At 38.6% G+C, this 27,549-nt stretch overlaps 1 protein-coding gene across 1 annotated transcript in view; it reads left to right on the forward strand.

Annotated features, from left to right (window-relative positions):
• The window catches only part of LOC110173181 (FERM and PDZ domain-containing protein 4-like), a 184,931-nt gene that overhangs the window by 84,794 nt on the left and 72,588 nt on the right, over nucleotides 1–27,549 (forward strand). Inside the window, exon 3 of the mRNA XM_055166974.1 lies at nucleotides 24,675–24,791. Within this exon, the coding sequence (XP_055022949.1) occupies nucleotides 24,675–24,791 (117 nt within the window). The remainder of the gene's footprint in view (nucleotides 1–24,674; nucleotides 24,792–27,549) is intronic.

Below are 27,549 nucleotides of genomic sequence, written 5' to 3' on the forward strand. Positions count from 1 at the left end.
TGTTCCGTTGTGCAAGCTGCGTTTAGACCCAAGGGAAAAATAAAAGTTTAAATGCGTTTAATTATTGCTGCCTTGTTTTAATATTGTAAACTAATTTCAAAGAGACAAGTCATACATGGTGACTACTCTCATGGGTTCTGGGTTCGATTCCTGGGCCTTTTTGTGTGGAGTTTTGTGTCTGTGTGGGTTTGCAGCTCATATAATAAACATTTCCTGGGAGTGTGACGCTAACTGTAGGCTCTGCTCTGTCTAAAGCTTGATTAGACTCAAATCTGATCTTTATTTTAACACAATCTGACCAGAAAGAGCTGACTCAGCTTGGATTTAAAACAGGTCAGATGATTTGTGCGCTTAAAATCAAACTCCTAAACATGATCATGAATGCTCGTATTGCTCACAGGCTCCTGAAAATGCGCTGTTTAAATCAATTTTTTAAACTTTTTTTCGGCAGCGTTTGCTAATGTGTGCATTCTGTCACCATAGCTGTAGCTGTGCTGAACATTCCACCACAGAGATACATGTAAAACACCCCCAGGTAAGGTAGTCCTGACGAAGACAAGCACAAGAAGGTCCCACTGCTCCTGACAGGTTGCCCCAGCGGTCTAGTCCATGGATTAAGTTTACCTTACCTTACATCGTCTTAAAAATAATATTGACATTGTTATTAGAATGGAACAATTACAGGTACTGAAGAAAAAGGAAACCAAAATTTGAAAAAGAAAAGAAACATGCAATTTAATCTTTCAAACTAGTGATATTTCCGCACTTGTGTGTTTAATTCTATAGTTTCAGCTTGAACCAGGGGAGCTGCGGGGTTCTAAAAGTCTTAAAAAGGTCTTAAATTTCATGTTCCTAAATTAAGGTCTTAAAAAGTCTTAAATTTTGTTGTGCAAGTCTTATTTTTTTCACAAAGGTCTTACATTTCATTAGCCTATTTTTTTTTTATAAACTCAACCAGGCTGCAGTGCAATGTTAAACAGAGGAAAAAACAACAACAGCAATGTGAAATCATGTAATGTGAATGAACGTCTAATTTGGAGTATGCACAAACAATACTTTGGTTTCTGGCACCGACGGCAATGAGTAAACCATCAGTAGAGTGGAGGAAGACGTTGGATGGATCATGGGGAAGTGTCGGTTTAATCCACAGTGGCTCTTAGATTCTAAATGCAGTAGTTTGTTGGTCATTATTGGAACTGGATCTGGTGTTTTTCGCCCACATAATGGGTGCGATGTTGGTCTTAATTTTCATTTAAGTGGTCTTAAAAAGCTCTTTAAAAAGTCTTAAATTTGAGGTAGTCAAACCTGGGGATACCCTGTTAACACTTAATCAAAAAAACAACAAAAAAAAACAAATCAAAATCATTTTATTTGTCCCCAAGGACCAATTTAAGTAGCCAGGCTTGAGCCACCTCCACTCAATTTCATTTCTCTCCAGCGACTAGGTCAGGAATCGGAATACAATCAGTGCCAATCAGCGAAGAGCTGTGAAGCCAACGTCAAACTCAAGCGTCTGTCTGGGTCCCTTTTGTGGAACAGCACAACAGTAAACAAAGCGGTTGAGATGGATGTAGATGAAGACAGACATTCTGTGTTGGCAACGATTCCTGAGATCGAGGATTTAAAGCCAGAGAATGTTTGGTGAATTTTGTCAAGAGGAAAGATGTTATTGCCCTTCTGTCTACAGGATTTGGTGCATTACAAACATACATCACGACCATAGACTGTGTAAAAGAAGTGGACTATGCGAGTGCAACGTCACCCCATAATGTTCAGCGCTGCTCAAATGAGGCTTGTGATGCTCATGGTCACAGGAGCGAACCTGGAGCCAGGCTCTATGTTATGAATAGGGTTTTTTTGATGGACAAAAGAGAAAAATCCGGATCCTGTAGGACGGGTTAATATGAACATTTTAAGACCAAAATGACGAGGCTCCCAGCAGCAGTTACAGAGAGAGTGGGGGCGACAAGATCCTAATGTAAGTCAGTTGGAGCCAGAGTCAGAAGGAGCCGGAAGAGCCGCCTGGCGAATTTCCTATTATGTGGCGGCTAGAGCGTTATCTATGTCCACTCATATATTTCTTTATTTAATTATTTATTTGAAAAGGGACAATGCAGATTTATCAACATTAAACCAATGTAAATGTGCCCGAGTTCGCTGATAAGAGCTCATTTGCATCGGTAGTCCCTTTGCCAGATGTCAAAAAGGCATCCTAAAAGAAAATACACTTAAAAGTTACACATCAAAAATTACACAAATGTACAATAAGATTACAAAAATGCAATAAAAGTTTTAGTGTTCACACATTTGCGCTTCTAAAAGCCACTTTTTAGCATTCTTTTTAAAAGCAGAGAATGAGGGAGATGTTCTGATTGCTTCAGGCGCAGAGTTCCACTGATGGGACGCTCTGACGGAGAAAACACACTGACCAAATAAAGTTTTTCTATGAGGAATAATGCAGTCTTCCCTCACTGTTCCTCTGGTCGCTCTGCCCTCACGAGATCTGAAATTAACAAAGTCATTCAGCGAAGGGGGAGCCGAGCCACGTTTAATCTTGTACATTAGACAGATATTTTTAAATTGAATAAGATTGTCCCAGGTCATTAATTTGTATTTCTGCAAAATTTAACAATGGTAATCTGTGGTGTTTTTTGTCAAGTGTTTTTAGAGCTGGACCATATACAGTCTATGGTAACGACTTAAATAGCAGCGATTAGTTAAATTAAAAAAAGCCATTTACTGTCGAGTAAATGAATCCTAATGCTGCGAGGTCAGACGGTTTCCACAAGTTGAAACCGGCTGATGGCTACAATTTCAGCACATTGAGCAGTAAACTACAATAATAATAGAAAACTAAGAAAATAATAATTGCTGTAAAAAATGTGTAGCAGCTATGTCCAAACAGGATCGCCATGGATACAGGAAAAACAAACCGCTCTAATCACAAAATCCAATCGCCCTTAAGTTACACCTCTTGAACTTCACTAGCTGCTCTTCGCATTTAAAAAGTTTCTTAACTGCTCAGCGTGCTAGGCAGTCAGCCACGAGAGCAGCCAACCACGCCAAAGAAACCTCCGCCAGTACATTTACAGACACTTTGACAACAGGCAATCTGGTAGTAATTTCCCGGATAAGCCCTGAACACATTTTGGTAGAGCGAAGGCGTCCATGAAAACCTTGAGATGATTGAGGCGAGGCCAAGTTCGCCGTTAAAGAATAGGTAATAATTTATAGAGAATAAAGTAGAGAAATGCATCATGGGTAATGTCCAATTTGACTGCTTTAATAATACTGACTCATTCCGGTGGCTCCATCGCAGCTCTGACTTTCATATATTGTACTATTCTTAGCTCCTTTATTACAAATATGATTTATGCAGAGTATCTGGTGCATTCTCCAAATTGACTAAAGGTAGTTTATTTTGGCTTTTGTTGTTATTTATGTTCCGTGAATATTCTAGAAATAATTTAACGGTCCTATATTACACAAAATTGAGCTTTAAACCATGTTATAATGTCGTTACCTCCTTAAAAATAAGCCTAGAGTTGCGTTTTGGTTCATTTAGACATGTTTGCGGCCACATTTTACCTTTTTATTCAGTAGAGATTGGGCTAAAATGATCCAAATGTCATCCAAATAACTCTTTAAGCCTATAAACGCAGGGTTTGTGTGTTAAACATGTGTGAATGAAACAAAACACAACTCCAGGTCTGTTTGCGATGAGGAAACAACATTATAACAGATCAGAAAATAACAAAATATGAGCCCTATAAGTAGTCTAAATGCAAAATACTGGAGCTGCTGGTATTGGCACGAAAACAAATTTAGTGTCTGTGTAATCCCTCAGTCGTCAAGGTAGGAACCATGGGATTTTTCGTTGTTATTTTTCTTTTTATAGTTTGTGAGTTGTCAATGTTTTGATTAGTAAACTAGCCAAACAGTTATTTTTTTATACTTTGAAGTTTCTAAAATACATTCAAAACCAAATTAATATTAAAATTCTGTACGTTGAAGGGAGACATCTAGATCAGGCATGTCCAAACTATGGCCTGTGGGCAAAATGCGGCCCTCAGACAAATTTTTCTTGGCCCTCAGGCTTCCAGGTGAATTGGACCAAATTACCTTGCATCAATTAAAAATGAACTTTTTACTGCAAGTTTTTTTTTTTTTTTACCTTGATAAAGCTTAATATTTAGTGTGTGGTTTTAAGGATCTGATGACTGATGGTTCATTCTAACGTGTTAAACGTGCACATATTTCTATTATTCACTGTACTGAGCATCAGTCTAGGGCCCTCGATCGGCCCTCTGCTTCCTCTGTGTTTAGATATGTGGCCCTTGATGAAAAAAGTTTGGACACCCCTGATCTAGATAGATAATATTAAAGATAGTATTTTCATCATTAATCATGACTGTGCCACTGTATTCATAAATTGTCTTTTGGCATGTGCTTTGGAAAAAATGATATACCTCTTGATGATAAATAATGAGTCCATTTGTGAAGCCCGGTGAGTTTTTGGAATACAGACAAAGATTTATTCTTGTTCTATATAGATACGGACAGGGCCTAGACCTGCTCTGGCCCGAGACCAACAGCCTCTCCTCACCAGCAGCGTGTCCCTGCCACCTTCACACCCCGAGCATCTCCCCAGAGCATCTCCCCACACCCAGAGTATCTGAGCTCTAAGTGTTTATACAGAAATACAAGTTACATACATGTCAAAGCAGAGTGACTTTTGTTTCACAGACTTGTACCAATCAACTAACTTACATTTAAGGACAACAAAGACAATACACGGTTTTCTGAGGGTGGGGACGGTTGTGTCTGCTGAGTGTTTATACATGATAATGACTAAAGAAGAAATCTCATTCATTTGAACCAGGCATATGTGCAAAAAACTATGACCTGTTGGCAAAATGCAGCCCTCAGACACATTTTTCTTGGCCCTCAGGCTTCCAGGTGAATTGGCACAAATTACCTTGTTAAACATGCACATATTTCAATTATTCACTGTACTGAGCACCAGTCTACGGCCAATGATCAGCCCTCTGCTTCGTCTGTGTTTAGATATGTGGGCCTTGATGAAAACAGTTTGGACATCCCTGATTTACACAAAGACCGATTGAGAGAAATCTTTCCATAATATAAATTTCCATCACAGCATGTTTTTGAGTTTTTGTATACTTCAGATTAATGTTAAATTTAAAACTCAATTTCAATATTAAGGAATAAACTCGAAACCGCAATGATAATTCAAAACTTTCTTTAGACAATAGAAGGATTTTCAACATTAATCCCTCAGTGGTCCGTGGGCGTATACTAGTCTATGTGCTCTTATTCTTGTTCTGATACAGCTTAAGATCATTCTAAAACTATTCAAGAACGCTTCATTTCTGTCTGTGAATGTGACTTTTTTAATATTGATAAGTGCTCAAAGGAGTATATAGTTTCAATACCAGTTTTAGTATCAGTTAGAATCTGATTTTGGATACTTTTGACAACCCTAGTTCAGATAATGAGTATCAATGAAATATATACTTATCCTTATTTTTCCAATTAGTTGCAGCAAAACATTTTCTTAATTGATTCTTGGTGTTAAAAGTTTGCGCGTCACTCTTCTGTATGACTTAGTTTTTAAATAATGATCTGACACTGTTGACAATCACAGCGAACTCATTTAGTTTTGCTCCAGAATCAAGATTTACACATTGTGCTTGTCAATATTGTCTTATTCTAATTAAATGATAACTTCCTGAAGGCCTCATTAACTTTGCAGAGGTGAGCGGCCGTTAGCTCATGTTTGACGTTGCTGATATGAAGTTGTGTCATATTGTTTAGATTAACTCGACGTGACAAGTATTTGTAATATACAGACATACTCAAATGTACTCGTTTTGTCTACATTAGTTATCATTACAAGTGTATGTACGTCGTTGTTGGTTATTTAGTGATTGAATTAGACCATAACATGTTTTAAAGGGCTCATATCTATGTTATAATGTGGTTTTCTCGTCACAAACAGACCTGGAGTTGTGTTTTTTTGGTTCATTCACACATGTTTAACACTCAAAATCTGCATATTTACACGGAGTTCTTCACTCAAACTGAAAACACTCTGTTCCACCTTGTGATGTCATGTGGTAATACAGGAATTGCTCCATAAAACTTCACTAAAATCAGCCCTGGACTTGGCAATTTCCTCTGAATAAAAAGTAATGTAAGGTAGCCTGTATTTATACTAACTAACCTGCTAGCCGCTGCGTTCCAAATACAGGATTCCCACGGTCATGGAAATCCTGGATAAGTCATGGAAATTGAAAACGTCATTTTTTAGCCCTGGAAAAGTTATGGCGTTTTATAAATTCAATGCAAGTTTTTCTCTTTTCTTTTCTCTTTGTATGCGTGTTAGTCTTATATTTTGTTATTTCTACTTTGTTAGTAATGTGCTGGGTATCCATTCCCACAAAAATGACAAATTATTTTAAAAAAATCAATGAAAGTTTTGAAAAAGTCATGAAATTTTAGTATCTCTTTCGCGCAACTACAGCGTTATCATCAAGTTCTCATTAGACTATTATGATTATTTCTGAACATCTGCGCCTTTTGTTTAAAAGAGACGACAATAAATGCACTGACAGGATTTTGAATGTTAAAAAAATATAATACCAAACCATAAAGTGAGTGGAAAGGAGTTCAACATTTTATATTTAGTCCTAAAAGTCTGATCAATTCTACACATGTAGGTGCTGTAAATCAGGGGTGTCAAACTCAAATTCACAGAGGGACAAAATAAAAAACTGGGACTAAGTCGTGGGCCAAGCTAAATATTTGTTGAAAAATTTTAACAATATCTGCTTGTTTTCTCTTCTTTCGAGATATGTAATGTTAAACCTTTTTTTGTTTAATAATAAATTTGCTTTAACTTTGAATCCAGAACAAGCAGAATATAAAATAATAACAACATTTTAAATAAATAATGTCTCTATAGTCTATCTGTAGCCGGCGGGTCAGCTCTAATACATATTTGATTTGATCTCGCGGGCCAAATATAATTAAATCACCGTCCAAATTTGGTCCCTGGGCCTGAGTTTGACATGTGCCTTAAAGTCATGGAAAATTCACTTTAGGTCATGAAAAAGTAATGAAAAAGTTTTGAAATTTTGTTAGTGAAAAAGAGTGGAAACCTTGCAAATAGGAAGTGAGCATGGGGACACTTCCGGCTCCATCGACTCTGGCTCCAGTTGACTTTACATTGAGGAACCGTCACTCCTCTTTCTGTAATTACTGCAGTGAGCTTCGTCATTTTGGTCTTAAAATGTTCGTCTTAACCCGCTCTACATGATCCTGGCGTTTTTATTTCACTATTTTGTTCGTATAAATAAATTCCTATTCCTATCCTCATGAGCTTCATTTGCCTGGAGCCGAACACTATGGGGAGTATTGGGACAGGGCCTCAGAGACCGGAGCTGTGTGACCGTGACGACAATAAAACGCTTTACAGTATAATTAGATGCACAATTAATACACAGCTGACTTATTTTGACCTCAAGAGCTGCTTTATACAAATAAATACTGGAGAAAAATCAGATACAGGACCTTTAAAATGATGCAATTGGCAATTTTGAAGCTGTTTTTCTAGGTATTTTTAAGCTTTAATTCATCTGTAATTGACAAAAATAAAAAAGTAGAGCTGTTTAATGTCATACTGTGGAAGATTTTAAGCAAAGTGATGACAAATCTGTAGAAATAAGACAATATATATCGATTTTATTATCAGTTTAACTCTTCATTCTTGTTTGCAGACTTGACCGTGATACAGAAATAGTAAAACCAAAACACCGGCCCCATTTGAGCGTAACATACAAAGAGCTAAAGCATGTTGTCTGCGCGCCGTAACGCTATATAAAGCAACCATTTCAAGGGCAACTTTAAAAATGCTATCTTTCATTTATGATACCGCCGAGCTCCACGGAACGAGAACGACAAGAAAACAGGAAAAGATGGTCTGGTCAGGCGATCCCGCGGCGCGCAGCCAAGAGCACGTTAAAGCTTAATTGGCGAGAATGGAGGACGGGGTTATACGTTCGTTAGCGGCTAATTAGGAGATTGATAGTGACATTTCGGTGATAGATATGACATGTTACTGACAAGGAGCAGTGTTTGGCCTCAAGGGGGCGGTGTGGAGTAAACAGAGGATAATGATGCTATGTAATGACACTAACAAGCATGAGGAAGTCAAATAAAGAAGATCATTTGAGTTAGGCGTTAGGTTGGAGTTGCATGCTTTCTTTTTGTAGTTTTTTACAAAGAAATACACATGCAAAAAAGGATAAACTAGTGTGGTAAATATCATGTTTGAGTAATCCTTTATTATTAGTCTCTCTACGTCTCGAAAGCTCAAAATTCTCTGTTGTGATGAAGCGATAGTTTTCAAGTTAACAGCGACATTTCACCTTTAAATTCACTAGAGTAAAAAAAAAATCCAGGGCTGAAATTGATCCAAATCTGCAGATACGATACATATCTCGATACATACGCCTCAATACAATACGTTTTTGATACCATGCACTTTCGATTCAATACAATTTGATACAATATATTTCAAATCGATTCTATACAGTTAAGTAAAAAATAAAGGCTACAGTGGTACTAAAAGTCTTTAATAATCCACTAAGTAATTTTACTCAAAACAGTGAGAATGTCAACACATTTGTAGCTCTTACGCAAAATAATTACATAAATATACCTAAAAATTTTCTTGACGATATATCGATACAGCAGCCCATGATATCGATACTGTATCATCAAATTAAATGATACAATAAATCGATATTTCAATATTTTTGCACACCCCTACTAGTGAAGGTGTATGGAGTTTAAAAACACAGTGGAGCACTTCCTGTGTAACCAAATGACTACAAGGTGGAGCAGAGTGTTTTGAGAAGAACTCAGCCTCAAAAACACAATTCTATGTATGTTTGTGATGAGGAAACAACATTATAACAGATTAGAAAACAAGGGAATATTATGGGACCTTTAAAAATCATTGTGCTTTGTTTTTCAAATACTCATCCACTAATTAACAGTGTATTGATAAAGGCTTTCACCCGTTTTTAAAAGTTCTTATATTATGTTATAGAGCTGGGTATCATTAAGAAGTTGCCGATACAATACATACCCCGATACATAGGCCACGATACAATAGATATCTCTCTTTTGATTCGATACGATATATTTTAAATTGATTCTATACGGTTCAATAAAAAAAAAAAAAAAGAAGCTAAATCATGGCTGGGATATTAAAAGTCTTTGTTAAAGGTTGTATGGAGGATTTTTTTTGTTTCAAATTGTCAATGATAGATTATAAAGGTGCAGTAGCCTTGTAATTATGATGACCAAAAAAAAGAGAATAAAAATTCATCAACTCTGGACGTGGTGGGGCTAAACATTTGCCAATAGATAACGACACTGCCTTGTTATCTGTGAGCTGACAGGCTGTCAATCAAACTCCCTACGTTTCTAGTGTAACTGACTTGCCTGCGCCGCCGGTACGTGGTTTACGTACGACTGTCACGCAGTCCACAGACGCAAGACGCACAGACGCTGTTTACTCCACCAACGCAACAGTTCTTAGCGGCTTTTTTTGACCTATATCTTCCTCGCAGTTCGCACAAAGTTTGTTGCAATGGCAGACAAGAATCCAGGAGCAGTTAGCCGCAAAAGAAAGTCCGTTTTTGAGGTCGCTGAAAGAAGAAGACAAGGGGAAAAGCAGCGAAGCCAAACTAAGGTGATTCTTGCAGATTCATTCCAGCGATGGCGCGACTGAAGCAGACGCAGGGTCTAAAGACTGACGCACTGGTCCACAAATTACTCCTGGAAAGGTCACTTCTGCTTATTATGAAAACGTACTTTATTTCCAAGAGTTAGACAAATGTTTTTCAGGACACGAAAGCGATATCCTATGTCTGAAAACGTAATTTTCAAGGCAAAGAAAGAGTCCACTTGCTGCTGCGTGTTGTAGCTAGTTCATTCGCACTGAATCTCCGCGCAACCTTCTCTGCACCCCTTTCCTGCTCCTCTCCCCGCTGCCCGATCCACTCTTCCCCCTGCTCCTCACTTCTCCGGGCACAGAATCTCCGTGCACCGCTCCCCTCTCCTCTCTCCTCTCCCTGCTCCGCTCTTCTCCCTGCTCCTCACTTCTCGTCCGCGAACGAAATGTCCGCGCACCCTCTCCTCACCGCTTCCCCACCAAGTCATGTCCTGTAAACAAATTCTCCGTCTTGCGGGGGGGGGGGATTTCTCGTTCCTTGGAAAATCCTCTATACAACCTTTAAACCGCTTCTTGTGCAAAGTGAATATGAAACACAAACATTTTAACCATCAAAACAGTGAAAATGTGTCGCGTAAACGAGTTTCATTCCTCTAAACAAGCAACAAAACTGTAGCGCTGTAACAAAATAATTTTGTAAAATATACCAAAAAAATCCTCTTGGCGATATATCGATACAGCAGCCCATGATATCGATACTGTATCATCACATTACGCGACACGATAAATCAATAGTTCGATATTTTTGCACACCCACATTATGTTAATTGTTTCCTTGGCATATGACATGTTTAAGTTTTCTGCTGAGGCGTCTTTGCTTACATATTGCCATAGAGATTACACTGCTTTGCCTGGAATGTTTCACAATATGGCATTTAAGTTAACAAGTTTTTAACTTAGCAGTGATACAGTGAGCGACACAGCTATATATATATTTTAAAATATTTTCATTTACAGATTTTTAAGTTTTAATTGTCGAAACGTTCTTACTGTGAGCAGGGTCGCCTCTCCACAGATCTGACCTCTAACTTGGCCTTGTGGTTTCACTTGTTTATCGCCATAGAGATAGATAGAAGGCTTGCAATTGATCATCTACAGCAATACTTATTATTTTTTAACTTTGTCCTTTCTTTTATACTGAGAAAGCATTTTGTACGTGGCATCTCTTACCTCTAAAAAAAAAAAAAGGTCCCATTGAAAAGCACTGGAGCCTAAATTAGCCTAGTTATCCTGCAGAGTGTAAAATGGTGCGAATTGGTGCTAGAGTTTGGCGCTGGGGGGGAGCTAAGTATTGTGGTAATGTAGGCTAACGCGTCTTGGGAGGAGATGCTTGCTTTTGTGCGTGTGCAGTGAATTATGGGACAGAGAGCAAAGAAGCCAGACTATATTCATTTCAACACTTGCGCCCTTGAGCTTTCATAGTCCTTTAAAATAGGCTAAAATCCCCGGGAAATGTTACAGTGTAGTGTTCATTTGCAGCTCGGCCAAAAAGGAGACTGCAAAACACACATTACGTTGAGGATTTGGGTTGAAACGCCAGCTCAGCAGTGACTTTTTAGTATTGCAATGCAGGCTGAAATGTCAGGGCCAGTCAAGCAAAAAATACACTGTCCAATGCTTATTTTAAATGCCTTGTGTCTTCTTGGATTTGAGTCCAGCAGTAAATATTTTATAAGAGATCCCAAGAAAACAACTAGTATATGGATGAATATGAACAATACATTTGGTAGGTAGATATTTTTGTTTGCAAATGTAAAAACTAACAAGTAGTATTTGATTCTTTATTCTGACTTGACAGTTTCAACATGTTCAGCGGTGTTTGTCAGAGTGGTCACATGATGTTAATTAAATTGAGGAGGCAATCGAAATACAGAAACTAGAGGTCTGCGCGGGACAGAATTTTCAGTCTCGCTCCCACAAAGAATTGTCTAGCCTGATCCATCAGCCGGTTTCACTTTGTGGAAACCGTCTGATCTTGCTGCATTAGGATTCATTTGCTCGACGGTAGACAGGTACTTTTTTACTTAACCAGTCACTGCTATTTGGTCGTGACGTATGTAATGCTCCAAACCCCGTAGGAAGAAGGGCAATAAAGTCTTTCCCCTTGATAAAATTCACCAAACATTCTCTTTGTTCCGGCTTTAAATCCTCGATCTTGGGAATCGTTGCCAAGCACAGAATGTCTGTCTTCGTCTACATCCATCTCGACCTGCTTTTTTTTTACTGTTGTGTTGTTCCACAAAAGTGACGCTTGAGTTTGACGTCATGGCTTCACAACTCGTCACTGATTGGCCGGTGCGAGGTCTACAACTTCCAGGGTTTTTGTAAACTGCCTAGTGTATTCTGATTCCTGACCTAGTCGCTGGAGAGGAATGAAATTGAGGAGAGGGACTAGGTGGCACCAGTGTGGCTAACTCCTGCATGCATCTGCAATATTTTGTCTCACTGCCGCCCGCAAATCCCGTAAGATGGGGACGTTCACTTTCTTAACCTCTATCAAACACAGAGAAGCAGAAAAGAATTCTCTAAAATATGCGCGAGATTAGACCACGTCCACAAATCTAGGCTGTTTAAAATGTTTTTATTAATGCCAAATAAAAATATCCAGCACAAATTCATTCATCATTTGTATATTTTACTTTACATTCATATTTAATTTGCGGGACTGCAGTTTATTGGCACAGATGATCATCAGTACGGAGCGTGAAGTCCTTTTTTGTGACGAAAACCACTGTAGCTACAGAACTTATTCATGATATTAAAATTAAAACAATAAATCACATCTATAAAATGTTTTAACTGTCAGCAACTTGTGACATCAAATTTCAATATTGTCCGATGCCCACACTGGACAAGCAGGAAGAGTGACGGGAGAATAAACTTGATTTTATAGTGCTATATTGGCGTGGGATACTTAAAGCCCAATTGTGTAACATTTCTGGAGGCAAGTACAGTCACAAGATAGCCAGCAGGACAATAAAGGCTTGTATTGATCACATGGTACCTGAAAATTATTGTTTAAATCCGTTTTGTTTGAGTTTTCTTGAGTTTTCAGACTTCATCTTAAATCTTTGTTGTCAGTGTTTGCTCATGTGTGCATTATGTAACATACACAAGTGTCAATAACTCCTGTAGGGTGCTCTGTAACAGTTGGAGACAGTGTTGAATTATGGAGACTTTTGTTGATACTCGTCCAGAGGAGGAGGAGGAGGAGCACAGGCTGGTGAGAGGAGCTTTTGTCCAGCTGGCACCTCTCCTGGTCTACAGACATACATTATCCAACAAAACATGAGACATTCACGTTACATTTGACTTTAAACAGCCTATTTACATTCCTTATTTTCTAATCTATGTTATAATGTTGTACCTTCATCATAAACAGACCTGGAGTGTTGTTTTGTTTCATTCACACATTTTTAACACACAAACCTGCATATTTAAGCCGGGTTTGTCTCTCCATAAACTCTCTACACACCTTCACTAGAATAATTTGTATAATTTCAGATTGTGATCTGAAAACACCAACTATTTTAGAGCAGTGTTTCCCAAACTTTTTTTCTGGGGACCCATATTTTAAAAGTCACAAACCTTCATGACCCAAGTTTAATAGACATTATTCCTAAATCACAAAATTATTGAACATTAATGAGGATATTTTATAGTTGACTGAGTGATCACCTCTCTGAACAATTAGTATTACTCAAGTTTTAAACACTGAAAAACATCATTGAACCAGTAATAAAAGGATCCATAAGTCGTCTGTTTGGACATTAAATGTAGTCCATTTCTTTTTCTTTACAACATTCAATTGAACCAGCAATATTAGAAGAAAATAATCAATAAAATAATTACAAAAAGATTTGAAATTATACAAATCATGTCTTAACCTTTCATCATGTGTCAGAACTGTATATTGCAGACTTAAATGCTGAGCCCAAAAAATCTCTTGCAACCCACCTGATAGTCGTGACCCAGTCTTTGAGAAACAATGTTTTATACAATGCAAGTCTTCTCAAAGATCATATTTTTATTTTTTGAAATGCTGAAGTGTTCTAAGATATAGTCTAAGATATAAATGGTAAATAATTTTTTGTAAAAATTACTTCTACTACTGAGACCAAAACACAACTATACCAGAAATCAATCTAACTTCAATAAACTAAGGCAAATAATTCATTTTATTTAGACATTAAGGTGATCTATTTCAAATATGTGCGCTCCTTTAAAGATACAGTATGTAAATTTCTGGACGTAGAACTTCTCCTGCATGATTAATGTAAAGTTAAAACCATAACTTCAGCTCTTGAATTGCCAATCTCTACTGAACTGAAAGTAAAAGGAGCTGTTAACTTGAAAACGTGAAAACTACCACACGGGTCCATTGTGCGTAATATACCGTAGCTGTGTTATATACCTTGGCCGATATTTTTTGTAATTACGAATAAATAGTTAGGGATGTAATGATATCCAACTCTCTTGGTACGATATTATCATGAAATACATCTCAGGGTACGATATTTATTGCGATATTTTGAAGAGGCTGATATAATTGTAGATAGGAATTTTTTTTACTTTTAAAACACCTTGACAGGATTTTGGTGTGAATTATTTCTATCATAATCCCAAGAATTCAGGTAAAACATATTTCGTCATGTTGTTTGCGCTGAAATGAATCATGGGATATGTAGTTCCCTATGTTTATAAGTTTTTGCTTCTATAAAATCATGCATTTAAGCAAAGAAACTCGTAATTTGATATATTGTGATGGTCCATGATATTATTGTGAGACTTCTGACGATACGATATCACGATATTTTGGTTATTGTTGCATCCCTGCTTACAATTGTTTTCGGTAAAAGCTATATTTGGTTTGAACAGGTTTAACATCTCCATGGAGTTGGTATTGCTTTGTCTGGAATGTTCCACACTATGGCATTAACCAGCTCTCTCGTTCATTTAGTCAACTGCAGGTGTTATTTTTTTCTTCTCTGACCTGAAACGTGGCCAGGACAAAACCAGGTCCAAACTAAACCAGGTCTAAATCCGGTTTGAACCAGGACATTTTTACTCCTCCGTACAACTATATTATGGAGTTATAACAGTATTTCAGCCTCTAGTGATTGAATATTTGCTATGAGTGGATTTAAAGATGGCGGCGCAGGTCAATATAAAGTAATGGTATTCAGTGAAGGATGAGACACAGAGAATCAATACGACTGGAACAACCACGGCGTTCTAATATAGAGCACAGGCCCAGACGCCGTGAAGGTAAATAAAGGAAGAAAGGAGAGACACGGGCTTTAAAATGTGTTGAATTTAGGTAAATCGTCTTTATATTGGTGGTTTTCAGATTCTGGAAAGTGACGATGCCGTATTTTGACGTCCAGAGCTGCTTATATTATAATAATACTTGACAAGAAGCTCAAATACACGAAAAAAACTTAAATACAGTATGTGAGTTCTGCACATGATCAAAGAGAAAGAGAAAACACAATGACGACTGTTTGAATCTGATGGGTTAAAGCGTCACAACAGCAAAACGAAAAAGACGAAAACTCAAACTTTTGTTACATCCAAAAGCGCAGACGTCTCACCTGTCCACAAATTCACAAAGCGCTCACCTTCTGCACGTTTTTCACACAAACTAAATAGTTCATATTGACTAAAATAAGCTGAAGTACATCTGTTTTTTATGGTTAACCGTAGAGATGGGACAAGATCTTGAGCCACAAGATCTCGCAAGACAAAATTGCCATGAGATTGTGATGTTTTTACGTTTGGATTGCATAAAAAAATGGAGTAAAGCACTGTTGAGATACATTTTTTGAGAAGCTGTAGTCCCAAAAAAAAAGCACTGCTGCAATGACAGTAAGTAAATCAAAAATGTTGAGGCCAAAATTGGGAAAAGGATCGCGCAATTTATTTATTGCTCATTCTTGTAGATCCAATCTCGTGTCTCGTCTCTTATTGTGGAAACTACATCTTGTCCCTTGACTTTGGGTACAGAAGTTATTTAAGATTTTTTGCCTTTTGTTTACTGTCATTGTCATACTATTTCAAATCTATCCCATTGTAGTTCGTCTTGCTTTTTAATCCATTAATGTTGAAGTAATAATAATAATAAGGGATGTAACGATATCCAAATCTCTCGGTACGATAGTTTCACGACACACATCTCACGGTACGATATTTATTCTGATATTTTGTGGAGGTTTTTTCCTCTTAAAATGTCTTGACAACACTTAATCCAAGGAACTAAGACTTAAAAGTGTTTAGAACTGTTATTTCTTCATGTATTGTGCACTGAAATGGAGCAAAGGATCATGGTCTATGTAGTTCCCTCTGTCTTTTTTAAACTATTACTGCACCATAACTCTTAATTTAAGCAAAGAGACTTGTAATTCGATATATTGTGATGGTCCTTGATATTATTGTGAGAACTTTGACGATACGATATCAATAATAATAATAATATATTGGTTTATGTCGCGCTTTTCACTGTAACTCACTGTAAGACGCTTTATATACTGAAGTTTGAACATTAAAGGTTGTATAGAAGATTTTCCAAGGAAAGAGAAATGCAGCGACTGTTTGTCCTTTTTTAAATGTTGTGCTTCGCACCTTTTCCCCTTCTCTTCTTCTTTCAGCAACGTCAAAAACTGACTTTCTTTTGCGGCGAACTGGTCATGAATTCTTGTCTGCCATTAAAACAAAATTTGTGCAAACTGAGAGCTACAGTTCAAAAAAGACGCCAAGAACCGCTAAACTTGAACCACGAACATAAACCACACAATCCCAGTGCGTCGGCAAGTCAGCGACGCTAGAAATGTAGGGAGTTTGATTGACAACCTAACAGCCAATAGATAAAGAGGTAGCCTTGTTATCTATTGGCTGATGTTTATCTGCCTCACTACACTACACACTTCAGTTGATGGATTTTCATTCTTTTTTTTTGGTCATCATAATAACAAGGCTGCTTCTTCTTTATAATTCTATTTTGATCTTTCATTGACAATTTGAAACAAACAAACAAAAAAATCCTCCATACAACCTTTAAATTTGCATTTCACTCAGTTAGCAAATGGAGAGAAGTATACGTGTTTTGAAAAGTGTTAAAGGTTTCTTCTTTTTTTAATATTAAGTATATTAATTAAGTATGTATTTTTTATTTTTTTTACTTTATTTAATTAAGACCAGCAGTGCAAATAAACATTTAGAACAATCTTTGACAAAGGGTTATTAATTTAGTTAGTATTATAATTATTTTTTGTTTATTTATTTCGTTCGTAAAGTATAAAAAGACGTCAACAGCGAATGAAAAGGAGCAGAAAGAAGAATAATCTTACGTTATCTGCCCTCTTTTCCCCTTTTCCAGACAAAACATCAACACCGATAGTTACTTTAAAACATTTCAAATAAGTACGTATCAGTTCAAGCACAATTATTAATCATTTGCAAACAGAAATCTTTACTATTATGCACAACAATTTAGTTTTCTTTTTCATACACATTGCACTGCATTTTATGTGTTTTTTTTTTAAATGCCGTCATTGTACTTAATACTTTTATATATTTGTCAAGACTATTCCATTCCATAAGTTTACTCCTTTCACAGCAATGCTTCCCTCCATAACCTTGGTACACAGTCACCAGAGTCCATCGTTCTAAGAATAAGTCAGTTTTCATCTGAGGTTTGTCTGTCAGCTGTTCCATGATATAGATTCTTTTCTGTCTATGTTAGGGATGGGCATTTGATAAAAAATTAACGATCGATTAGCGATTATTACTATCTGCACTACTAATCTGCATAAATAAATTCAACTTTACGGCATATAAACCGTAACGACTCTAGAGCCACATCAGCCCGTTTGACATTATAATGTGTTTAATGCAGATTTGCGCAACTCTCACAGAAACAAAACTTAAAACCACATGGCTAATTTGCATAAACTAAGCGAAGAAAAAAAACAGCGACACAACTCAGTGGAATACAGGTTAGTGTGACCATATTTGCGTTTGTCAAAACCAGGACACCGTACGGGGGGAGGGAGGTGGGGACTCGTCATCGACATTGAGCTGCTCTCACCTGGCAAAACTTTTTCATGTTTTCGGTGTCCTGGTGAACTTTTTCCCACTGGACACCGAAACATATGTGTCTGATTTGTACACTGTGCACATGGCCTCACACTTGTCCCGACCGGAACTGAAAGCGTGGAATTTTTTGTACAAATCATCGTTAAATACACATTTGGGCTTCGGCACGTTGCAGACTGACCGACTGTTTGAGTCTCGCTCCTTCTGAGTGCAGAGACACATGTACACACCCCTGTTTGGTCACCCTACGCTACACACAGCAACCTACATTCGGTTTGTCGATTAAAATGAACGTAGTCGATGAAATTCTTAATGATCAATTATTGATTCATCGACTAATCATGCCCATCCTTAGTCTCTGTGTCCGTTCTGTCGTTATCGGAGGGGAAGGTTCCATCCAGTTAACAGAACACGAAGAACATACTGCTGATCTTTTTACACATACGTTGTCTGACAATGCTTCTAACACATATATCAGCGGATCCATGGGGAGTTCACAGGACACTATCTTTTCTATTTCTATTTTAATGTCCTGAAAATAATTACGATTAAGAACTGAGCAATCCCAGAAGATATGCGAGCGGTCCGCCACCATGCCAACATTTTTCCAACATAAAAATTTGTAGAAACTTGGGATGATTAAAGGGGTTCTAAACTATCTAATTTTTGTCTTTTCCATAAATTACTGTTGGCGCTTTTGTGGCGGATCACACACATATTCCTCCATGTCTTATCCTCAATAATTTCTCTGATGTCCACTGTATATTCTATATTGCTCAATGCCTGTAGGTCCTGCTTTACTTCTTTCCCATTCAGCATGAGCCTGAATGTAGTGCCTTATTCGCAAATAACGAAAATGATCTGTTGAGGATAAAAAAAAACTATTTCTGTGGAGAATATTGAAAGATGTACGTTAGATATACAACACAAATCCAATACCGTGGCATTTTTCTTAAGAGCAAACAGCACGGAGCTCACATTTGTAGAGCTGGAGTTTACCAAAAGAAAGACTTCAAGCTGAGACACAACGTCAAATTTATTTTTAACAACTTCTCAGACCAAAATTCACTTTTGTCAGCCTCTGGGTTGAATACGAAAGATGCGGATTGTGATTGAAAACAGCAACTCGTTTAGACAATACAAGTCTCCTCAAAAAAAGAACAAGATCGTATTTTTATTTTTTATTATATGCACAATTTGAAGTGTTTTTAACAAGAGATATAAATGTCAAGTTATTTTTGTGATACTGAGAGAACTAATTACAGACTAAACTAGGACCAGAAATCGATCTTATTTCATTGAACTAAGCCATTTTTGTATTTATTTAGATATTTTAAGGTGATCTATTTTAAATCTGTGTGTTTGTGTTCCTTTAAAGGTACAGTATGTAACTTTCTGAACGTGGAACATCTCCTGCATGATTTATGTAAAGTTAAAACCATACCTTGGTACATTCCCTGTGGAGATAACATTTCCAAAGGTCCATCTCCAGGCCAAATAAGAGTCAGGTTTGGACTTACTCTAACCCAGAAACCTAATGTACATCTTGTAAACACGCTGTAGTACTGCAGTGAAGATGGATTTTTCTGAAAACCCAGAAGAAAACAAAGAAAAAAAGAACTAAACCTCTTGTCTTTACGCTTACATGTTAAACTAAACAGAAATAAACCTGGGCTAGACCAAGACTAAACCAAACCTAAGCAAAACTACCATCGGAACTAAACTGGACTCAAACTGGGACCCAACAGGGACAAGAGTGAACACAACCCAAAAGAATCTAACAAGGTCCAAAGCAGAACTAAACCAGGATTAAACCAAGACTTAACCAGGACTAAACCATAGCCTGCATCTTGTAAACACACAATAGTACCAACGTGGTCTGAAGATGCCTTTTTCTGACAAGGAAAAGCCAAGGATGAAACCTGGTCTATACCTGAACTAAACCAAGCCTAAACCAGGTCAAAACAAGATTTATAATTAACCAGGTCTAAACGAGAACTAAACCAGCACTAGACTAACCTTGTACCGTAACGTACATCTTGTAAACGTGGTTGTACCAAAGTGGTCTGAATATGGCTTTGAATCTATCTTGAACCAAGGTCTAGTAAACCAGGTCTATGCCAGAACTAAACCAAGACTAAATCAAGAATTAACCAGCACTAAACCAGGACTAAACCAGGGCTCAGAAATCTTTCATCTCACTGGCTTTTCTATCCAGGAAAACCAGAGCTGAAAAAATAATCTAAGGTCTATAATTAACTAAATCCAGACAAAAACTAAACCAGGACTAAGATAGAATTAGCCCAGGTCTAAACCAAAACTAAACCAGCACTAAACCAGGACTAATCCACGATTACCCTAACCTTGCACACTAACCTGGATTTTGTAAACCAAAGTGGTCTGAAAATTACTTTGAATCTACCTTGAACCAAGGTCTAGTAAATCAGATCTAAGCAAAAACTAAACCAGGACTAAACCAGGACTAAACTAAGACTAAACCAAGACTATTCTAACCCAGAAAGCTTTCATCTAACTGGCTTTTCTATCCAGGAAAAGCAGAGCTTAAAAAAGAATTTAAGGTCTATAATTAACCAGGCCCAAACAAGAACTAATCCAGGTCTAAGATAGAACTACCTCAAGTCTAAACTAGAACTAAACCAGCACTAAACCAGGACTAAACCAGGACTGTTCTAACCCAGAAATCTTTTATCTAACTGGCTTTCCTATCCAAGAAAACCAGAGCTGAAAAAAGAATCTAAGATCTATAATTAACTAGGCCCATACAAGAAATAAACCAGGTCTAAGTCAGAACTAAACCAGGACTAAACGAGCACTAAACCAGGACTAAACCAGGACTACCCTAACCTTGAACCCTAACCTACATTTGTAAACCAAAGTGGTCTGAAGATGGCTTTAAATCTACCTTCAATCTAGTAAACCCGATATAAGCAAGAACTAAACCAAGACTAAACCAGGACTAAACCAGGTCTGAACCTGGACTAAAACAGGACTAAACCAGGTCTGAACCAGGATTAAGCCAGGGCTATTCTAACTCAGAAATCTAACTGGATTTTCTATTCAGGAAAACCCAGAGCTGAAAAAAGAATCCAAGTTCTATAATTAACCAGACCCAAACAAGAACTAAACCAGGACTAAGATAGAACTAGCCCAGGCCTAAACCAGAACTAAACCAGGTCTACCATGTCCAACCCCGCACCCTAACCTACATGTTGTAAACAGGCGGTAGTACCAAAGTGGTCTGAAGATGGCCTTTCTATGACATGAATAATTTGTGATGCTGAAAGCTCTTGATGCTAACCTTAAGAGTTGAGTCCTGGTGGGGTTTTCCGACACACTCGCCGCTTTGAAATCCTCTTACTTTTTCCACACACAAATATACAGACACGCACGCACCCACACACACACAAACGCACACACACACACAGACAAATATGGCGTGGAGGATTTATTTTCGCTGTGATGAAAAGGATTATTGGATCAAGGAAGAGACCGAATGCAGTTTTAGCTCAGTTTGGTACGGCGATTCGCGATGACTGATTCCCTCTCCTCTCCTGATCGCGGATGATTCTGGATTTAATTTCAAAACTTCGGAGTCAAAATTTCGCAAAAACCACAATGGATTTTGAGAGGTTTTGTTAATTTACCATGGAGCAACGGCGAAGGAGGTTTACAGTTTTCTCGGAGGCGATGACATGATGAAGAGATGTATCCGAGCGAGGTGCAAAACCGCTTGGATTCTTGTGGGGATGACGTGCTCATCTAGTACGCATTTTGGATTTTTTTTCACTTATTTATTTAGATTATAATAGTGTAACTTTGACCTAGTTATGCAAGATTAATAACAATTAGTCTGCAGTTTTCAAAGTACCGTAATTTCCTTCACAAGCAACACGATTTATGCATTTTCTTGTTTATAAAGTTGCTTTTTTGGTTGTTTTTACAGATTTCAAATTATTGTTGTAAGAATATAGCTCTATATAACTAGAATTTGACCTTTTTTTAAATTTTACGCAAGGTTTAACTTAAAGTGTTCGTGTTACGTTATTTTCTGATCTGTTATAATGTCGTTTCCTCATCAAAAACAGACCTGGAGTTGTGTTTTGTTTTGTTTCATTCACACATGTTTAACGCACAAATGCTCTTCTCTCAAACTGAAAATACTCTGTTCCACCTCATGATGTCATGTGGTGATACAGGAAGGAGTGATCCAGTGTGTTTTTAAACTCCACACACCTTCACTAGAATCATTTGGATTCATTTTTGTCCTGGAATTGCCAATCTCTACTGAAATATAAGGTAAAAAGAGCTGTTAAGAACTTGAAAATTACCACTACATGACATCACAAGGTGGAACAGAGCATTTCAAGCTTTGGAGATGTAGACAGACTAATATTAAAGGATTACTCAAACATGTGAATAAAACAAAATCACAACTCCAGGTCTGTTTTTGATGAAGTAACAACATTATAACATGACTTTTAGCTCACAAGAGTCAATTTTTCCATAATATTGAACCTTATAATTTGGTCCATTGTGTTTTGATTTGGTTTTGTCCCTCCCCTCATACAGAAATGTAGATCTACCATCTTTGTTATACATTGATTTGTATTGTTATTTATATTTGAATGCTTTATAGGCATAACTGAGTTGTAATTAACAGGGCTTACAATGATCGTACTCAGTTAAGCTAACTGTTGGCTCTCTGCCTTTAAGTTAAGTACAGTGAGCCAAAGCCACGGACTTAAAGATCCTATATGGCCGTATTTTTGGACTATAAGTCACTCCAGAGTGTAAGTCGCACCAGCCAAAAATGTGTCATGAAGAAGAAATAAACATATATAAGTGGCACTTTTGGGGGGAAATTATTTTATAAAATCAGAGTCCAGGAACCGACATTTACTCTTGAAAGTCAAGTTCTAGTAAAAACAATAGAACAGAGAACAACAGACTGTTAACGTCACATATGAACAGTTCTTCAGATAAACTATAACATAAACAACAGAACAAAACAAGTTTAACAAACTCTCCATCTCACTCCAAATCACTAAATCCATTCAATTCTTCATCCTCGGTGTCACTTCTGAGCAACTCCACGACCTCCGGAGGTAAACAGAGCGCCGCTTCCTCTTCTGTGTCGCTGTCGTCAGACTCAGCATCAGTTCCAATTAGAATTATTCCGGTCTTTCTGAATCCCGACAGGATGGTTTCGGTGTCACTGAAGTCCAGGCTTTGTCCATCCATCCAGTGACTTCCAGGAAAGTTTCATGGTGCATCCTCCCAGTTGCCATGGAGTTGTGTTCTCCATCCCTGCTTTCCGCCAGTCCCTCACAAGTGTCCCTCTCACTCCAGACTTTCTTTCTGCTGCTCGATGACCATTTTCAGGACAGAGGCTCTTTCTGCAGGAGACATGCGCAGTAGAGTGAAGTGACAGTGGTGCAGGAGGAACAGGAGCAGCAGATACTCACACACAAGACTAGAACCTCTCGCGGCTTCAGTGTAAAAATTTTAATATACAAGTCGCACAGGAGTATATAAGTCGCAGGAAACACCCAAACCATGACAAAAAGTGCGACTTATGGTCCAAAAAATACGGTACACAAAATGAACTTGTGAGCTTTTAGCCGTGTTAGACTGTTGCTACCTCCTCAAAAACAAACCTGGAGTTGTGTTTTGTTTCATCCACACATGTTTGAAGAATCTTGTGTTATGAGTCCATCTACATTTCCAAAACTCAAATTGCTCCTTTTCACATAACATAGATCAAAAAACAGTGTAATATGGGCGCTAAATTTCTTGTTTTTGTACAGTTAAAGGAGACTTAATAATCAATTTTTTAGACACGTTGCTCTGTTTAACCCTTTTTCAACACCCCGGATACACGCCCACTGCTCTGTACTTACTTCATTCTGCAGTTTTATTTTCTTAATCAGTGATACTCACAGGATTCCACAACATCGCATAGTCATTTAGGTACAAATGAGTAAATAAAATAAAAATACTGCTCCCTAGTGTGATTTTCTGCGGCTGTCCACAGGAGGTGTTGACAGCTACACAGATCTTTGTTGTGATGAGTTTTACAGCGACGGTTTCCAACCTAGAAATCAGCAGACGTGTTTCTTTTATTAAGTCATTTTTGATCAATATTGTGATTTAAAATATCCAAAATATAACATAATGATCCTCAGGTGTCATAGATCTTAACAAAATAACAGACTCAAGCACAGTATGTTCAGACTTAGTACAATATTTTAGTGTTTTATTGAAGTGTAGTATTTATTTTAATAGATTCTTTTTTCAGATCACGGTTTAATTTGTTTTCTTACCTTTTGATTCTGATATTAAACACAATACAAAAAGTAAAAGACGTACATCGAGGTTTGAAGAAAGTAAGAAAGAAAGAATGAATGGCTTCTGTTCGTCTTAAATGGAAGTGCAAGTGTGTGTGTGAGTAGATAAATAATAAAACAGAAAAGAAACAAAAATAAGAGGGTAAGGGATAAGATTAATTGAGTCAGCTTCTCTTTCTTTTTTTTACTTTTGTTTTTTTTCTCCTTCCCTTTTTTTTGTTTTCATACCTGACTGCTCTCTAGCGCTGTCTTCCTGTCAGGAACGAAAACAAACCAAACCTCGGTCTGAAAAAATAATGGATTAAATTAAATTACCCGAGCACCAGACGAAACTTTATTGGACTTGAAGTATTTTAGTTAATAGTTGTTGTTTTTTTTTGTAGCCATAAGAACAAACCGTCTGGCTGGCCTCCCCCCGGTCCGGGCTCCTGGGGGGGACTGCAGGGGCCCCCGTACAGCTGGGACAGTATGAACAGCTCCAGAGAGGACTACCTCACCAGGTAAGTACTACAATACTACTACACGTACTTTAACTATTAGGAGTAAGCTACTACTACTACTACTACTGCTATTACTACAATTTCAAAAACAAACATGTCTCTTATCTCCTCTTTCCTCGTCTCCTCAGCTTCTCTCTCCTTTTGTACTCTCTCCTCGGCTCCTCCCTCCTCGTCTCCTCTCTCCTCGTGTCCTCTCTTCTTGTCTCCTTCCTCCTTGTGTCCTTGTCTCCTCTCTCCTCGTCTCATCTCCTTTCTTCTCCTCGTCTCTTCTCTCCTTTTGTCTTCTTTCCTCATCTCCTTCCTCCTCATCTCCTCTCTCCTTTTGTCCTTTCTTCTCGTCTCCTTCCTCCTTATGTCCTTGTCTCCTCTATCCTTGTATACTCTCTCTTCATCTCCTTTCTCCACGTCTCATCTCCTCCCTTCTCCTCGTCTGCTCTCTCCTTTTGTCTTCTTTTCTCATCTCCTTCCTCCTCATCTCCCCTCTCCATTTGTCCTCTCTTCTCGTCTCCTTCCTCCTTATGTACTTGTCTCCTCTTTCTTCATTTCCTCTCTCCTCGTGTCCTCTCTCTTCATCTCCTCTCTCCTCGTCTCATCTCCTCCGTTCTCCTTGTCTCCTCTCTCTTCATCTCCTCTCTCCTTTTGTCCTCTCTTCTCATCTCCTTCCCCCTCGTGTCCTTGTCTCTCGTCTCTCTTCATCTCCTCTCTCCTTGTGTCCTCTCTCCTTTTATCCTCTCTCCTCGTGTCCTTGTCTCCCTTCTCCTCTTTTCCTTGTCTCCTCTCTCTTCATCTCCTCTCTCCATTTGTCCTCTCTTCTCGTCTCCTCTTTTCTCTTCTCCTCTCTCTTCAAGTGTGACTCATCTCTCCTTGTGTCCTCTTTCCTTTTGCCTTCTCTCCTTGTCTCTTCCCTCCTCGTGTCCGTGTCTCCTCTCTCCTCATCTCCTCTCTCCTTTTGTCCTCTCTTCTCGTCTCCTCCCTCCTCGTGTCCTTGTCTCCTCTCTCTTCATCTCCTCACCTTTTGTCCTCTCTTCTCGTCTCCTCCCTCCTTGTGTCCTTGTCTCCTATCTCTTCATCTCCTCACCTTTTGTCCTCTCTTCTCATCTCCTCTCTCTCTTCAAGTGTGACTCATCTCTCCTTGTGTCCTCTCTCCTTTTGTCCTCTCTTCTCATCTCCTCTCTCCTTGTGTCCTCTCTCCTTTTGTCCTCTCATCTCATCTCCTTCCTCCTCGTGTCCTTGTCTCCTCTCTCTTCATCTCCTCTCTCCTTGTGTCCTGTCTCTTCATCTCCTCCCTCCTTGTCTCCTCTCTGCTCATCTCCTCTCTCCTTCTCTCCTCTTCTCCTTATCTTCTCTCTTTGTCCTCATCTCCCCTCTCCTCTTGCCTCCTATCTTCTCTCCTCCTCATCTCCTTGTCTCCTCTCTCTCTTTCTCTCCTTTCTCTTTGCTTCCCTCCTTGTGTCCTCATCTCCTCCTCTCCTCATTTCCTCTCCTCTCGTCTGCTCTCTGCTACAGTCCACTCTTCTTTCATTTGTATGCGCCGCTTGCTTTTGTATTGTTTTAGTGATTTGTCATTCCGGTGCTTGACTTGTGCTGAGTAAACATACAAACTCAAACTAAAGTGGTCTGAATGAGATTTGTAACTCTGCTGGTTCTTACGTGTGACTAAAAACAGATGTCAGTGGAAAAGACAGAAGGCAGTTCATTTTAAAGGTGCACTGTGGAACTTTTTGCCGCTGTTCTGCCTCGAATTTTCCACAGTGTGACATTAAACGGCAAATTTTATAGTTTTATAGCTCAAAAATACAGAGAAAAACAAACATTCTGACTGTGAGCGAGTCGCCTCTCCACAGATCTGACCTGTAACTTGGGTTGGTTTGGTCTCCATGTCTCCTCTCTCCTTATCTCCCATCTCTTCGCCTCCTCTTCCCTCTTCTCCTCATCTTCTCTCTCTCTCCTCATCTCCTCATCTCCTCTCTCCTCTTCTCTCCTATCTCCTTTTGTCCTCTCTCCTCGTCTCCTTGTTTCCTCCCTCTTTGTGTCCTTGTCTCCCCTCTCTCTCTCCTCATCTCCTCTCTCCTCGTTTCCTCTCTCCTTATGTCCAGTCTCTTCGCCTCCTCTCCTCTCTCGTCTTGTCTCCTCCCTCCTTTTGCCCTTTCTCCTCATCTCCTCCCTTCTTGTATCCTTGTCTCCTCTTTCCTTCTCTCTCTCCTCTCTCCTCATCTTCTCTCTCTCTCCTTATTTCCTCTTCGCCTCCTCTTCCCTCTTCTCCTCATCTTCTCTCTCTCTCCTCATCTCCTCATCTCCTCTCTCCTTTTGTCCTCTCTCTCGTCTCCTCGTTCCCTCCCTCCTCGTGTCCTTGTCTCCCCTCTCTCTCTCCTCGTCTCCTCTCTCCTTATCTCCAGTCTTTTCGCCTCATCTCCTCTCTCGTCTTGTCTCCTGCCTCCTTTTGCCCTTTCTCCTCATCTCCTCCCTCCTCGTGTCCTTGTCTCCTCTCTCCTTCTCTCTCTCCTCATCTCCTTGTCTCCTCTCTCCTTATCTCCTCTTTGCCCACTCTTCTCTCTTCTCATCTTTTCTCTCTCTCCTCATCTCCTCTCTCCTCTTGTCTCCTATCCCCTTTTGTCCTCCCTCCTTGTGTCCTTGTCTCTCTTTTCTCTCCTTGTCTCCTATCTCTTATCTTCTCTCTCCTCTTGTCTCCTCTCTCCTTTTGCCCTCTCTCCTTGTCTCCTCCCTCCTCGTGTCCTGGTGTCCTCCCTCCTTTTCTCTT

Source organism: Boleophthalmus pectinirostris, unplaced genomic scaffold, assembly GCF_026225935.1.
Source record: "Boleophthalmus pectinirostris isolate CB_2022bp ecotype Guang Dong unplaced genomic scaffold, ASM2622593v1 HiC_scaffold_11, whole genome shotgun sequence".
In the NCBI taxonomy this organism is placed as follows: domain Eukaryota; kingdom Metazoa; phylum Chordata; class Actinopteri; order Gobiiformes; family Gobiidae; genus Boleophthalmus; species Boleophthalmus pectinirostris.